Source organism: Lynx rufus, unplaced genomic scaffold (assembly GCF_022079265.1).
Source record: "Lynx rufus isolate CCGP_SWC_20201006 ecotype Redwood Valley unplaced genomic scaffold, mLynRuf1.p SCAF_18, whole genome shotgun sequence".
In the NCBI taxonomy this organism is placed as follows: Eukaryota; Metazoa; Chordata; class Mammalia; order Carnivora; family Felidae; genus Lynx; species Lynx rufus.
Window position 1 is genome coordinate 41576498 of NW_025814832.1, and position 14689 is coordinate 41591186.

The following is a 14689-nucleotide window of genomic DNA, read 5'->3' on the forward strand; positions in this document are numbered from 1 at the left end:
AGGAAGTGGTCTGCGGTTTTCTTCCTGCAGAAGACATTTTCAAGTCCCTGCTCACTCCCTCCTCACACCCGCCAACCCCTAACACTCACGCTCTGCCCTTTCCGCCTGTGGGTGTTGGGCTCGGGGAGGAGGCCAGGCCCCCCAGGGCTGGTGGGGAGGGTCCCCCAGTGGGTGTGAATGCTGGCAGGGGGCGGCTCTCACTGTGCCTCTCACCCGCCAGCCCTCAGGCCGAGACTGAATCTGGGGGCTTGGGCTTCCTTCCTGCTGCAGGCATGGCTTTGTGGCCGGGTGGATGCCCACCGCCGGCATCCGGCTGTATTTCATGGTTCACAGGGCACTTTCAAAGCCTCAGCTCATTTAAACTTGGTCATCACCCCCACAGGAGAGCAAGGAGCAGCTGAATTTTATAGATACTGAAATGGAACCTCGTAAAACCTCGACGAAGGTTAGGATGAGGCAGCTATTCGGCAGAAGAGCCAGCCCTTCTCGTCCCAAGGCCAGAGGGCCTCTTTCCCCTGGCCCTGTGGGAGGCAGGCATGTGCTCAGGATCTGAGCCCCACTCTGACTCTCACCGCCCGCCGCTGTGGAGGGACCTCTAGCAGCGGAGCTGAAGCCGGACCCTGCACCACTGTCCTGAGATGTCCGGCCTCTCTGACTCCAAGCTGGCACCAGGCAGTGTCCGGACGGTCCTGCCTCCGGTTGGCCTCCCCACCTACTCCCTGCCTGTCGGCCGGCCCCATGGCCCCAGCTCCTACCCTGCTTGCTGAGGCGCTGACTCGGTTGCTTCCGTTTCTGGGCCCCAGTGGAGGGGTGGGCCTACGGGAGGTTGGCATTGGTGAGCAAGCAGTGGGAACACTGAACACAGGCAGCTAGGTAGAAGAGGATGTGGGCTCTAACACCAACCCAACCCAAATCCGATTACCGGCTCTGCCACTTAGTCGTCCTGTGACTGGGCAGGTCTCCTGACCTCTCTGTGCACCGACTGCTTCGGCTGCAAAATGACAGCAATAATTGTAACGGTGTTTTGTCGTAAAGACTAAGTAATGGGGTTGTTTCTCAGCGGTGGGCATGTGAGTGACGGTTGTTTGATCTTTGTGTCCTCCTTTTATGTCTGCCCCTTCCTTAAATAGCAGGTCCTTCTGCCTAGGAGCTTCTGCGTTGTCCCCAGACTCTGGCCCCGCCACTGCTCACTCTCCTGCCGTCCCTCTCCCCAGGCTGCTCCCGGCAGATTGGCTTCTCGTTTGTACGACCCAAGCTTTGTGCCTTCTCTGGCCTCTATTACTGCGACATCTGCCACCAGGACGATGCCTCGGTGATTCCGGCCAGGATCATCCACAACTGGGACCTCACCAAGCGCCCGGTAAGCCTTGGGCCCAACCAGTCGTGGCCACACAGGGCTGAGGAGTGACAAAGGAATGGTCGCTCCCCTTTGTTGCTGCTCTTTGTGTGGAGGAGTTTGGCTCTAGGGAATTTAGGGTCACTGGTTCAGGCCCCATGATGGTGGGAGGGCCAACCAAGAAAAACCTGTGCTGCTGGTCTGTAGCCCCTGGGCAGAACTCTGTCAGTGTCTGCCTCGTTCCTCAGGTGGAGGTCTGAGGGTGGTTCTCTGCAGCTCCCATGGCCACGGACAAAACTGTTTAAGGCACCAGCAACTAGAGAGAGAGAAAGAGAGGGAGAGGAAGAATAGATAAGGAAAGATAGGATAGATTATATTTCTAGATGTATGGGGGATGGGTGGGTAGATAGTTGTGAATAGATAGATGGGTGGATGGGTTGGCGGGTGGATGTAGACAGATGGTTGGGTGAATGGATGTGGATGGAGGGATGGGTAGATGGATGTGGACCGATGGACGGGTGGATGCATGGGTGGGCTGGCCAACTGGCTGTACTTCCCCTTGGAGCAGTCAGCCTTCTCTGTATATTTGTTTACATACATTTGTAAAGTTGGGATCATTCTGGACTCATACTGATTTATAACAGGCTCTGTCCACTTGGTACCATTTAGTGTGATTTGGTCTTGAGTACTTTTTTATGTTCACCAAATGCTTTTGAATAAGATGTATTCTAAGATCTCTCTTTTCTTCTTCTCCACCTGAGCTTACCCACTTACCTAGCTATGTTACCATTAGCAAATTATTTAACTTCAGTTTCCTCATCTATAAAGAAGGATTAATAAGTACCTGCCTCAGAGGACATTACAGGAGATGGCACCCGCCAGTCTCTTAGAGCCTTACATCAGTGCCCTTTCTTTCTCCTGAGGCCTGCCACACCTTCAGCCCCTCATTCACTTGGTCAGAGCCTGCCTGGAGGAGCACAAACTTGGCTTTCTCCCAAAGGCACAGATTTCTGCTTAAGACAGACACAGAAGCACAAAGAAGAAGCTATTTGTTTCTCAAGACCCAGGCCTATTGGCCATGCAGTCTTGACGTGTGGATGTGTCGTCAGAGCACAGGGAACGTGACTCATAGATTCCGTGCCACCCCAGCCTCCACCTTGCTGGGGACCGGAACCCCAAGGACATTAGCTTCACTTTGGCTTTTTGTTGGTTACCTTGTCCTCACTCCTGCCCTCAGTGATAAGTATTTAACTAACTGCATATAGAATATTAAACCTCAGAACCGCCACAGATGCAAATAATTCTTTGGCCATAAAACATACTCGCTATTTACAACATCCGGACAACTGTTTTTTTTATTTTTTGCATTTATTTATTTTTGAGAGAAAGAGAGAGAGAGAGAGAGCACGAGTGGGGGAGAAGCAGAGAGAGGGGAAGACTCAGAATCCAAAGCAGGCTCTAGGCTCTGAGCTGTCAGCACAGAGGCCGACATGGGGCTCAAACCCGTGAACCGTAAGATCATGACCTGAGCCGAAGTCAGACGCTTAACCGACTGAGCCACCCAGGCGCCCCAACATCCGGACACTTGTTAAGCCATCTTCCCATTCATTGCTGTAATCCTTGTGCCACTTCCTTTTTCCAGCTAGAAAATTACGGTACTTTTCTCGGCATAGCTGAGATCAGGAAATACCCAGCGCTCATTCTTGCTCTCTCAAAGATCCCTGGCCTACGCAAGAACGGGAAAATTCGAAATACAAAGTGGCTGGCTCACGGGTTGAGGGCCTTATTGTTCGCTGTTACCACCGGCTGACCCACTTGTGCGAGGCCTGGCTGGCACTTGGCAGGACGTCAGCCCGGGACTGGGGCTGCTCTCTTGACTGTCTCCGGCAAGCCCACAGGACAAGAGCAGTCCCTGGGGAGCAGGAAGCTCCTGCCCGTCCGTCCGCAGCACTTGGCAGCTTTCAGCACACATTCCTGTGTATTATTTCATCTGAGCCTCGCCCAAGGCCTAAGCTGTCGTGGGAAGGGCTGGGCCAGGACGGAGAAGAGCAGTCTGAGCAGTCACCAGGGCTTTGCTGCTGGGCTGCTTGTTGGCTCGGGGGCTGTCACCTCAGGGCACTAGGAAGTGGGAAGAGGAGTTGTCTGTTGCTGCGGGAGGCAAGAGATAGCAGTGGGGCTGGGTGACAGGGGGCCAGAGGCTCCCAAGCCCCCAGTGTGACAGTCTCCTGAGGGCCCTGGTACATTCCTAACGCTTCGGGGGACAGCTGGGCTGCGCAGGCACTCAGGGTCTGAAGGCAGCTCCCATTACTGAGGATATGCTAGGTGCCAGGAGCTTACATTATTATTGTTTTAATTTTTTAATATTTTTTAAGTTTATCTCTTTATTTTTGAGAGAGAGAGAGAACACACACCAAGCGGGGAGGGACTGGGAGAGAGGGAGACACAGAATCTGAAACAGACTCCAGGCTCTGAGCTGTCAGCACAAAGCCCAACGCAGGGCTCGAACTCACGAACCTGGAGATCATGACCTGAGCCGAAGTCGGACGCTTAACCGACTGAGCCACCCAGGCGCCCCTGCATTATTATTACTATTATTATTTTAACCTAAACTCAAACTAATTCCGTAAGAGATGCTTTTCTTTTCCCCACTTTCTAGACAAGGAAACTGAGTCACAGAGGTTAAATAAGTGTCACAAGGTCCTACTGGTAGGCAGTGGTAGAGCCAGGATTCGAATTCAATTCTGACTTGAAAGCCCGACTCCTAACCACTGCATGGTAGTTGATGGTGGAGACCATCTCAGATCCTCCGGCCTTCTTATTACACCAAGGAGGAGACTGAAGGGGAGAGAAGCTTCTTGGTAGTTAATGAGGCAGCCAAGTGTGCAGAGACAACACCTCAGTTTAGACCCGGGCTCTGCTTTCTGCAGGTAGATTGGATAAGCCACTTTAGCTTCTCTGAGCCTCCATTTACTCATCTGTAAAATGGAGGTGGTGACACTTCCCCCATTGAATTGTCATCAGCCCGAAGAAAGGATATGGTTGAGATCCGCAGCCCACCGTGGGGCAAATAGTAGGCGCTCAGTAACCGGCTTTGGCATTAGGGTCAGGGCCGAGGGTAGAACCTGTAACACCCTGTCAGTGGGAGAGGCTGGGATTGATCGCTCCCCTCCACACGGGGACTTGGGGGAGCCCTGGTTGGTGCTGCTGGCCAGAGCTTGGGGCGGGGGCGCTCGGGAAACCTTGTTAAGCTGTGTCTGATCTGTAGTTTCCCGTGGCTGGAGCCTGACTCAGACAGTCACCTGGTTCCTGAGTCAGCGCTGGGGCAGTGCCTGTTTCTGTTAGGCAGGAAAATGGGGGCTGGGAAGACAGGAAATAGTGGGAAGGATCTGTAGGCCCAGGGGGAGAGGGGCATTGACCCAACGTGGCCGGGGAGGGACCGCAGCTAGTGCCTGGGAGGGAGAGTAGGTTTGGGAGTTAGGGCAACTGGGTTCAGATCTTGACTTTTATGAGCTGTGGACCTAGGCCCGGTCACTTCATCTCTGGTCCTCCGTTTCCTCATCTGTATAATGAAGATGGCACCGCTTCCCTTGGACGGTGGTGGCAGGGCGGGTGAGTGGGTGGGTAATACTGTGCCTGTCGCAGAGATGCTCACTGAACGGCCATTCTGTCCCCCCCCCAATCGCCCCCGTCTGCCGTCTGGTGGTGTCCCAGATCTGCCGGCAGGCTCTGAAGTTCCTGACGCAGATCCGGGCCCAGCCCCTCATCAACCTGCAGCTGGTGAACGCCTCGCTGTACGAGCATGTGGAGCAGATGCGCCTCGTCCGGAGGAGACGGGAGCAGCTGAAGCTTCTGGGGGATTACCTGGGCCTGTGCCGAAGTGGGGTCCTGAAGGAGCTGAGCAAGAGGTGAGCGTCCCGGACACACACACACACACACGCATGCATGCAGCTAGTGCCCGCCCAAGACGCCCCCTTAGGAAAAATGCCAGGGCCGAGCAGAAATCACCTTCCCACTAGGTTGGGGAAATTACCGCAAGCTTTGGGAGTGGTTTTTATTTGTTCATGTATTCATTCATTTACTCGTTCATCTAACAGTTATTTACTGAGAACATACCAAGTGCTCAGCACTGAGCCAGCTTTGTGAGCTCCACACTGAGCAAGGTAGACCCGGTCCTACCCTCTCACAGGGAAGGCAGATGTGTAAGCCTAGAGCTACAACAGCCTGTAGAGCTGCTACAACAGCCTAGAGGGAGCTAGAAGGGAGGCAGGATGCCTGGAAGTACAGAGGTGAGCCCTCTTATCCGGAGTGGAGGAGGGCAGAGCCGGGAAGACTTCCTGGGGGAATGTACATATAAGATGAGCCTTGGAGAATGAGTCAGAGTTAGAAAGGGGAAGACTCAGGAAAGAGTGTTACAGATGGAAGGAACGGTGCGCTCAGGCCCTGAATGAAGGCCCCATACGAGGGAAGAACAGAGCTCCGGGGTGTGCTAGGAGGGAAGAGGGGCGCTGCCAGGACCCCGCGGTGCTCGGCCACGTGGAGGCCCCCCAGGCAGGCGCACGCGGCGTGCACCCCGAAGTCGGTGCCCGCGCGCGAGCACTCCTCTCCACTGGGCCCGGCAGCCCTTCCCTCCCTCGACACCCAGCAAAGAGAGGTTGCGGGGGGACTGGAACTGAGGGTCCCCAACCACGTTGGAGCAGGAGAGCAGAGTAGGAAAGGATGCGGGGGGAATAAGGGAGACCAAAGGAGGAAGGACTGAGGGTTTTTTGAGGGGGGACCACCTCGCTGTCTCAATTCCTCGGATGAGTGGCCTAGAGCCAGCCAGGCTGGGCCAGCAGCGCGCTGGGAGGCAGTGTCAGCCTGTGGCTTTGCTGGGCTAGAGGTGGGGGCGGGGGGCGGGGCGGAGAAGGCCAGGTGGCAGGGGCTGTTTGGAGAAAGGAAGGCTTTCTGGGCCCGAGGGAGGCCAAGTCCGACACCTGCCCCGGAGCCCGGTGTACTTGATTTGGCTTTTCAAATATGCACTGAGGCGTCGTTCTTGCCTTGAGAGCTGAGTTATTCACACCCACTGGGCCCTGCTGGATAAGAGCACCAGTGAATGCAGGACTGGTAGGGAGAGCCAGCTAGTGCGCTGAGGTTGCACAGAGAGACAGTGACCCCTCGCCGTTTTCTGGGTGTGGAACTTTGAGTCCCCGCGCAGGAGAGGGTGACAGCCTTCTGGTTCGAGGCGGGGACGCAAGGAGCTCCGTTTCTCAGCCTCCCCTTGGGCTGATGGCTCGGAGCCTGGAGCCTGTTTCCGATTCTGTGTCTCCCTCTCTCTCTGCCCCTCCCCCGTTCATGCTCTGTCTCTCTCTGTCCCAAAATAAATAAAAAACGTTGAAAAAAAATTAAAAAAAAAAAGCAGCTGTTTATTTGTACCCTTATCTCACTTCCTTTCCTAGACCGCGACCTCTCTTGAGGGCAAGAGGAACCCGGTTTCCCCACAGCACACAAGACACGGTTACCACTCATTCATTGGGAGTTTATTGGAAGGATAAATGGGGGGGGGGGGTAGTAACCGGACATACTTGACATAGGAGATGCTTGCGCACAAGAGCCCAGCGGAGCGCAAGCTCCAGACCCACAACTGAGCAGTTTACTGGGAAGGAGAGCGAGAACAGCCCCCGCAGCCTGCCTCCGCTGGGGAATGGCAGGTGTCCGCCCCCTCTGTTGCAGCTTTGCTCTGAGGACCTCACGTCCCTACTTCTCCGACTGCCCTTGTCAACGCCTGACTCGATGCCGAAGCCCGCCCCCCTACCCACAACTATGCTTCCTCGTCCCCGATCTGCGGCAGTGCCTCTGACTACCCTTAGCCTTTTTGTCCGGGCCTCTTCTCCCGTCGCCCTCCTCTTTTGTCTCCATCACCACCGGCAGGGCGCGCGTCGGGGCAGCCCTGGCCGGCAGGAGGGGGCGGGTCCTGCGACCGGGAGCCGGAAGCCGGACGGGGGGCCGTGAGGACGTGTTCCAAGGAAGCCAGGGCCGGACCCGGCGGGCCGGCGACATGGAGCCGCTGTACCAGCAAACGCACAAGTGAGGGCCGCGTCGGGGCACGGGCGGGGGCGCAGCCAGGCTGGGCGAGGCCGGCTCCCCTGGCTGGGGCCTCGGGCGCCCGCCAGTGTGGAGGCCGAGTCCTTCCGCCGGGGCGCTGCCGGGGGCGGCTCGGAAGTTCTGTCTCTGGCGGGATGCCCAAGTCGGCGGCGGATGGAGGGTCCGGCCTGATGCGTGGGGACGTTGGGCCGGACGGCTCATGGGATCTTCGAGGCCGCGACTACCTGCTAAGTAGACTAGGTGAAGGGAAAGTCACACTTACAGATTATAAATTGTTTGTCCAGCACCTGCCAACTCACTGCTCTGGGTTGGTAGAGATGGTGGGAGTCAGGGCCCCTACACCTACTTTACTATTCACTTGGAGAGCCCAGGGACGTCCGAAAAAAATATAAGGTGTGGCAGGATTGGATGGAGTGTAAATGAACAATACAAACGGAATCTTCTTTAGTTTAGAAAGATCCATCATTGAGCTAAGGTCGTCAGAATAAGTTTCATTGTAACTCACAGCTCCTAAATGACGTCGGCCCCAACTCTTGATTGACACTAATCTGTTGTTGCTGCTACACTTTTTTCCCTTTTCTTTTGATTTGGTTTATACCAGAGACCATACTGATGAAGTGTTTGGTTTGAGTGCAAATATAAAACCTACTCTGTAACAGTTTTAAAACGACAGAATTTGCTCTTACCCTGGGAGCCCTATTCTCATATAAAAATTATAAGAAGGGACGGGTCGCCTGTGTGGCTCAGTCGGTTGGACATCTGACTCTTGATCTCAGCTCACGGCTTGAGCTCTGGGTGGTGAGTTCAAGCCCTGCGTTAAGCTTCAAGCTGGGCGTGGAGACTACTTTAGAAAAAAATTTTTATATCTATATAGATGATGGAACTTAAATAATCAGACCTGTGAGCCCATTGGAAAAGGAATGAAATAGAATTATTTTTGTGTTACTAAGAAAGGACAGATCTTTTAGTGTGTCTTTCCCCTGAAGTATTGAACCAGTCCTGGGAGTTCTGGTTCTAGACTTCTTTTTCTGATCTATAAAATGTTAGTTTGGAGCTCATAAACTTTGAGGCTCCTTTCAGCTTCATGATACTGGTGATTGAGTGTCTTAAAAGGAAACACACAATCCTGCGAGCGTCAGCAATTAACTTTTGCAGTTGCAGAAATTAATGATCGAGGCTGAATTGACACAACAGTAACTGAGCATCTTAATTTTACTGGAACTTTGAACCCACTTTGTGGTTATCTCTGGCCATGTCCCTGACAGTACATTGGAATGAAATCAGTACTTGAAAGTTCTGTATCTTGAAAACTCCTTCTTAACTGCCTGAGCAATGAGTGGGGGAGGGAGGGGAGGTGAAAATCAGAATAAACATTTTATGCTTAAGTAATACTGCATTAGGATGAACTTTATAGATGAATAAGTGGCCAGGCTTCTATTTTTGATATTCAAGTGGTTGTAGAGGTGTCTATATTTGTCCCCTGTATAGTCTAGGATCCCTCAGTGCCCTGGACCTTATTATCTCTAGAGATTCTTTTCGGTTTTAATTTTTTAAACAATATTTATTTTTGAGAATTAGAGTGTGAGTGGGGGAGGGGGAGAGAGAGAGAGGGAGCTACAGAGTCCGAAGCAGGCTCTAGGCTCCAAGCTGTCAGCACAGAGCCCAAAGCGGGGCTCGAACCCACGAATCGTGGGATCATGACCTGAGCTGAAGCCGGACACTTAGCCGACTAAGCCACCTAGGTCCCTCTATCCCTAGAGCTTCCGATTCAGTAGGTCTGGAGCACAAGAAGCTCTATTTTTAACAAGCTCTCCAAGTGATTCTGGTGAGCAGCTGGGTGTGAAAACTGTTACCTTATCTGAAGACCAGTTTTTCCTTTTTTTGAATTTGCCCTCTGGTGAGAGGCTAAATGGAGAAGCGGCAAGGTGGGTGAGGTGAAAATGACCAGATGGTTCCCACTACTTTTAAGTAAAGCAAAAACAACCACAAATGTTTGTATGATGCCGTAAAGGTTACACAGCAATTTCATATTGCATTTGGATCTATGAGCCTTTAAATAGTTGTGATTATTTATTCATGTGTGTACCCTGTTTTATCGGAGACTGAGGCACCAAGGAGTTAAATGGCTTGTTCCTGGTTCCTCAGCCAGTCCATAGTGGGACCAGAACTTGCAACCAGTATCTTTTAACTCTAAAACTGTTCCCTGCTCGTAGGGGCCAGAGGCAGCATGGATACAAAATAGGTGTATATGAAAGGATGAGAGTAGTTCCATGGACTTTTAAAAAGCAATTTCATTTCTACAGCCTGGATTTGTTTGTTTGTTTGTTTGTTTGTTTGTTTTTAGTCAGCAACAGTGACCTTGTTTTCTTACTATGAGGTCTCTCTGCTTGGTGATGTTATTACCTAAGCCCACCACGGACCCCATGTTGGACAGGGCTAAGACTTCTGGTTTCTAGTGTCCACCTCCCCCCCCCCCCCCCCCCCCCCCCGCCCCAAGTCCTGCCTGTGCATCACCTGTTCCTTATTGGCTTCCAGTGTGTTGTCTGAATTCCCAGTTCGGTTTAAAACAGACTTGCCACATAGTAGTCCCCCCTATGCCATGCCTGCTTGCTTTGTTGTTTTGCATTTGATTTCCTCCCAGGCATGAAATGTAGAGATTGGAATCATTTTCTTGGCCATATCTCTTCTAGTTCATTCAAAGCATTCAGAGCTTAGGTGGGAGAAGTCAGTATTGTTTCCCTGCAACTTTAAAGTTTGTCCATTTTGGCTTAGAAAACGGTATAAGCCACCTGAAGGGTGTTTATAGGATGAGTGTTGCCATCATCTCTCACCCTGTCCTCATAGACTTTAAAAATTGGAAGGGACTGGCAAAATCTTCCATTCCAACTCCCTGTAGTCAGGAAGACCCTTTATAAAACCCGAAGCAGTTCATGTACCCTGTGTTTAAACATGCAGGAGCTCTTTTTCTTTTTTTCTTTTTTTTTTAAGTTTAGAGAGAGAAAGAACACGAGTTGGGGGGGGTGCGCAGAGAGAGGGAGAACCCCAAGCAGGCTCCCAGCTGTCAGCGCAGAGCCCGCCCGACACGGGGCTCGAACCCATGAACCATGAGATCATGACCTGAGCCTACCCAGAGTCGACGCTCAACTGACTGAGCCACCCAGGCGCCCCCCTTCTTCCTTTGCTTGAAGAGAGAGAGTTCATAATTATTCTGGGGTTTTTGTGGGGAGGGGCATGTTGAGCTGAAAGCTACCCTCTTGAATGGGGCTCTTGGTTCTGGCTCTCCCTTCAGGAGCCACAGTGGAGAATGAGCCCATTCCTCTGCCTATGTCAGCTCTACGTATTTGAAAAGCACCAGCTGGCCCATTTTAATGGAGTTTCTTTTTTCTTTTTTCTTTTTTCTCTTTTCTTTTCTTTTCTTTTCTTTCCTTTTCTTTTCTTTTCTCAGAGGCTTATTATCACTAGCTCTTTTGACCATTCCTCTTCATGACTTGACTTCTAGACTCTTTCCCGGTCATCCTCTTCATCCATCTTCCATCAGGGGAAGTCTTTAATAGGGGCCTTTAACAGACAGCTCCCAGGATGGAATGCCACTTGATATTGTACATTGGGGACTTTTTAAAAAAGTCTTAAGTGGGAATGCTTTTCATCCCTGACAAATTTAATTTTACTATTTTAGCCTAAATGAAAATATTACTATTTGTTTTGTGGTACAACATCCTAACCTAGGCTCATTATAGCACAGAGTGATGTGCAAATGTCATCAATGTAAGTTGGTTTGTTAAAAAATCTTGAACAAAATGTAGAGCTGAAGGCAGTCCTGTGGTAGAATGCTGGAAATCTTGGCTAGCATCCCTTGGGTACCATTATTTAGCCTGCCATGAAGCCCTCGTCCTTAAAGTTTAAAGTATTTGTCAATCCATGGGAGAAATGTACTATCTCGTTATTTTGACTTTGCATTCTTCTGATTACTAGTCAAGTGGAATAATAGATACAGATATAGATGTAGATATGGATATAGATATAGATATGTTTGGGTTTTCTTTTCTGTCATTTGCTCTTTGCCCATTTTACAAAAGTGCTTTGACTTTTCCTGTTGATTTGCAGCATTTTTTAATATACTCTAGACATTAGTCCTTTCTTATCTGGCGCGGGTATCTTCTAGTCTCTGCCTGTCTTTTTATTTTATTTTTTTAGAGCGTCTTTGGTGTAGACAGGTTTTTTGTTTTAATGTAGTCAAATTGACGAGTCTTGTGGTGTGTGTGGTTTGGGGGACAGTATTGTTTTTTGCCTTGTTTAGGAAATTCTTCTTCAACCTGAAGTCATAGTGTGCATTCCTGTATTTTCTCCAGAAAATTTGAAAGCCTTGCCTTTTACATTTGGGCTTTAAACCATCTTGCGTTTCTTTTTGTGTCTGGACTCTACTCTTTGCTCCTGGGTCAAGGTTAGGGTTTGTCTGTCTCCGCACTGCAATGATGTTGTTTTGTTTGGTTTTGTGTTGTTATTATGGCTTTGTCATAAGTCCTCATAGCAGGTGGACCAGGTCATCCCTCTCATACTTGATTCAGAGTTGTCTTGGATACTCTTTGCCCCCTGCCCCCCTCCCTTTTTTTCTTCTGTTCCCGTTCCTGTCAATACTGCTAATTTTCACATTTGCTCTATGAAGCTGCCATTGACAACTTACCTCACGGCCTACGTGCAGGCCTTCGGTAAAATCCTAATTGTCTTCCCATCGGCGTCGCCGTGCAGTCCTCTTGCTGTCTCTGTGGTTACCCTGACCCAGGTGTTGGTTAACTCAAGCTGTGTTCCTCCATCTACCTCCGTACCTCCACGTGCCCTCATTCTACACTATCAGGACCTATCTTACCGGAGGAGCAGTCTGGTCCCTCCATCTCTAGTGGTGATTTCTAGTTTCCTTTCAGGGCCGTGGGTCTTACCCAGGTGCGCTCAGACTCAGTAGAGCGCTGGCCTTGCTTCTGGTGCCGTGGGTCATGTTTAGAGTCCGCAGGAAAGCCCTGGCAAAGACAAGACAGAGTTGAAACCTAGTTTGGGCTTCTGGCTTGCATTGGTAAATTTGGGTTCACAGATTGTGGTGCTCATGGTGGAGGCTGGTTGCTGACCTTTCCCTCAAGGGTTGGAGGTGATATAGTTGCTCAGCAGACTGCTTTCCTGTGGCTCTGATGTGAGAGACCGGAAGCACCAGGAGCCCGTTGTTGGGGTAGCATAGGCAGTATTCCAGAACTGATCGCAGACGACTGCTAGGAAGGGCTCTGGGGGTGACCTTGGTCAGGCCCCGAGGAGCCTCCGGAGAGCACGCTAGGGCCCGCCATCTGAGACCACGCTGGCGAGCCAGGGTACGGTGTCGCATTTCCCAATGAGGAGGCACTCGCCTGGGATTGCCAGGGAAAGGCCTTTACCGGACGGGACATCCCCGTCTTTCAGGACCTTCCTCTGATAGTTTTCTCGCACTGAGCGCCTCATCCCTTCTCCCCTCCGACCCCTACTCGCTTCCGGGCAGGCCCACCTGCTTGTAATCCACGTGCCTTTTTGCCGATCCTTTTCTTCATCTCTTCCCTCATCAGGTCAAGTTTCCGTCTTCAGAGTGCTCTTTAGAACTCACTTGACGCCACCGGGTTCCGCCAGCTTTTACTCTTACTTTCTTACGTTTCCTTGGCACCACGCCACTGCGCGTAGCCCCTCGGCTTCCTTTTTGTTTACACTTCCATGTAGTGATGTTCCCCTAAATCTTCTTGGGACTTGTCATGTCTCTCTGGCCTGTCATTCCCAATTACATTGTTTCTCAAGGACAAGGATTATATCTTTCTTGCCCTTTGACTCTCCCTAGTACAGACCAGCGCTCAGCACATCGGGTCAAAGAGCAGAGAGTGGGATTGGCTGGGTCCGGATTGAGGTTTATCACTTGCTGTGTGACCTTGAACAAGTTACATAACCTTTCTGGGCTTCGGTTGTCTTATTTATAAAACGAAGATGATAATGGTCCTTTCCGCATAGGGTTATTGACTTTGCAGAATGTCTCCGATGTGGCAGGCACTTAGTAAGCGCCGCCTGTTAGTGTTCTTATTAATATTCATGGTAAAATATTAGAAACCGGGCCAAAACATGTGGCCTAAAGTGCCACTTAACAAAGTTTACAGTTCAGTGATGCTGTCGATTTAAATCAGTTACACGTTGGCATCAGAAAATTTGTCTTTCCTGACCGAAGCACTGTCGATGACTCCTGTCTCACTCATTTCCTCTCTCTTCCTTTGATAGGCAGGTCCACGAGATCCAGTCTCACATGGGACGCCTGGAGACCTCGGACAAGCAGTCTCTGCACTGTGAGTCATTAACTATGGAGAGCAGAGTCCTTTCTCCTGATGACACGATGCTAATGGGCTGGGTTTCCTGACCGCCTTGCTGCCTCAGGGGCTTAATGATTCCATGCCGAAGGAGTTCTGTTGTTAGGGGTGGACAGAAAAACCCTCTGGCAAAGCCTCTGACTTCTCTCATTGCGCCCCGTGGAATCCCACAGGCCTTATCCCCCATTACCCCTCAACTCACCCTGACAGGGCCCTATGGGAATGGACCTCCTCTCCTCTGTCTTAATCTAATTACCGAGCCCTGGGAGGAATGTACTCCGTGCAAATTCAGAGATGTTTAACTGGAATTGGTCATTTCTTCTGAGCTGAGAACTGTGGCTTTTTAGGAGGATTATTCAGAAACGAATAGCAATATTAATTAGTGTAGTTCCCACACTGTGGTTTCATTTGAGAAGAGTGCTGCTTTTTGTTTTACGGTTTTCTGTTGGCCAGAAAAGGTCCTTTCTCTGAGCTGGCCACAACAGATGCCACTGGTTACCCACACGTTGCTGATGCCACCCGTTCACCTCCCCGCTTGGCTGTCGCTATGCCCTTTTCTGTTTGCTCATGCCTCCTTTTTGGAGCGTCAAAAGCATCTCTTTTCTGGGTTCTGTGCCCCACCCTGTTCTAATCTAGAGTGCATATGTTAGCTGCTGCAGGTTGGCCTAGGAGGGTGACATTGCTTCTTTACTGTCGTGTCTTTATTGGGCAAGAAGCAATGTGGGTACCTTTTTTTTTTTGTTAATGTTTGTTTATTTATTTATTCATTTATTTATTTATTTATTTGAGAGAGAGCACACAAGCAGGGGAGGGGCAGAGAGAGAGGGAGAGAGAGAGAATCCCAAACAGGCTCTGAGCTGTCAGAGACCCTGGTGTGGGGCTCGATCCCACGAACCGTGAGACCGCAGCCTGTGCT

At 50.9% G+C, this 14689-nt stretch overlaps 2 protein-coding genes across 18 annotated transcripts in view; both read left to right on the forward strand.

Moving 5' to 3' along the window:
- LOC124512839 (leucine-rich repeat-containing protein 37A3-like) overlaps window positions 1-14689 on the forward strand; it is a 340529-nt gene that overhangs the window by 95509 nt on the left and 230331 nt on the right. The gene's annotated exons all lie outside the window — the stretch shown is intronic.
- Window positions 1-14689, forward strand: part of LOC124513568 (pleckstrin homology domain-containing family M member 1-like) — an 80611-nt gene that overhangs the window by 28326 nt on the left and 37596 nt on the right. For 13 of the 17 annotated variants that reach the window (XR_006962434.1, XR_006962433.1, XR_006962432.1 and 10 more), the window contains 3 exons: window positions 1215-1360; window positions 5048-5241; window positions 13688-13752. Coding sequence is in view for 2 of the 17 variants with exons in the window: in XM_047081694.1 (XP_046937650.1) it covers window positions 1215-1360; window positions 5048-5241; window positions 13688-13752 (405 nt within the window). In the remaining 15 variants the exon portion in view is untranslated. Of the gene's footprint in view, window positions 1-1214; window positions 1361-5047; window positions 5242-6771; window positions 7238-7286; window positions 7400-7447; window positions 7658-13687; window positions 13753-14689 lie in introns of those variants that run through there. The other 4 variants (XM_047081695.1, XR_006962440.1, XR_006962441.1 and 1 more) reach the window with 4 other exon arrangements.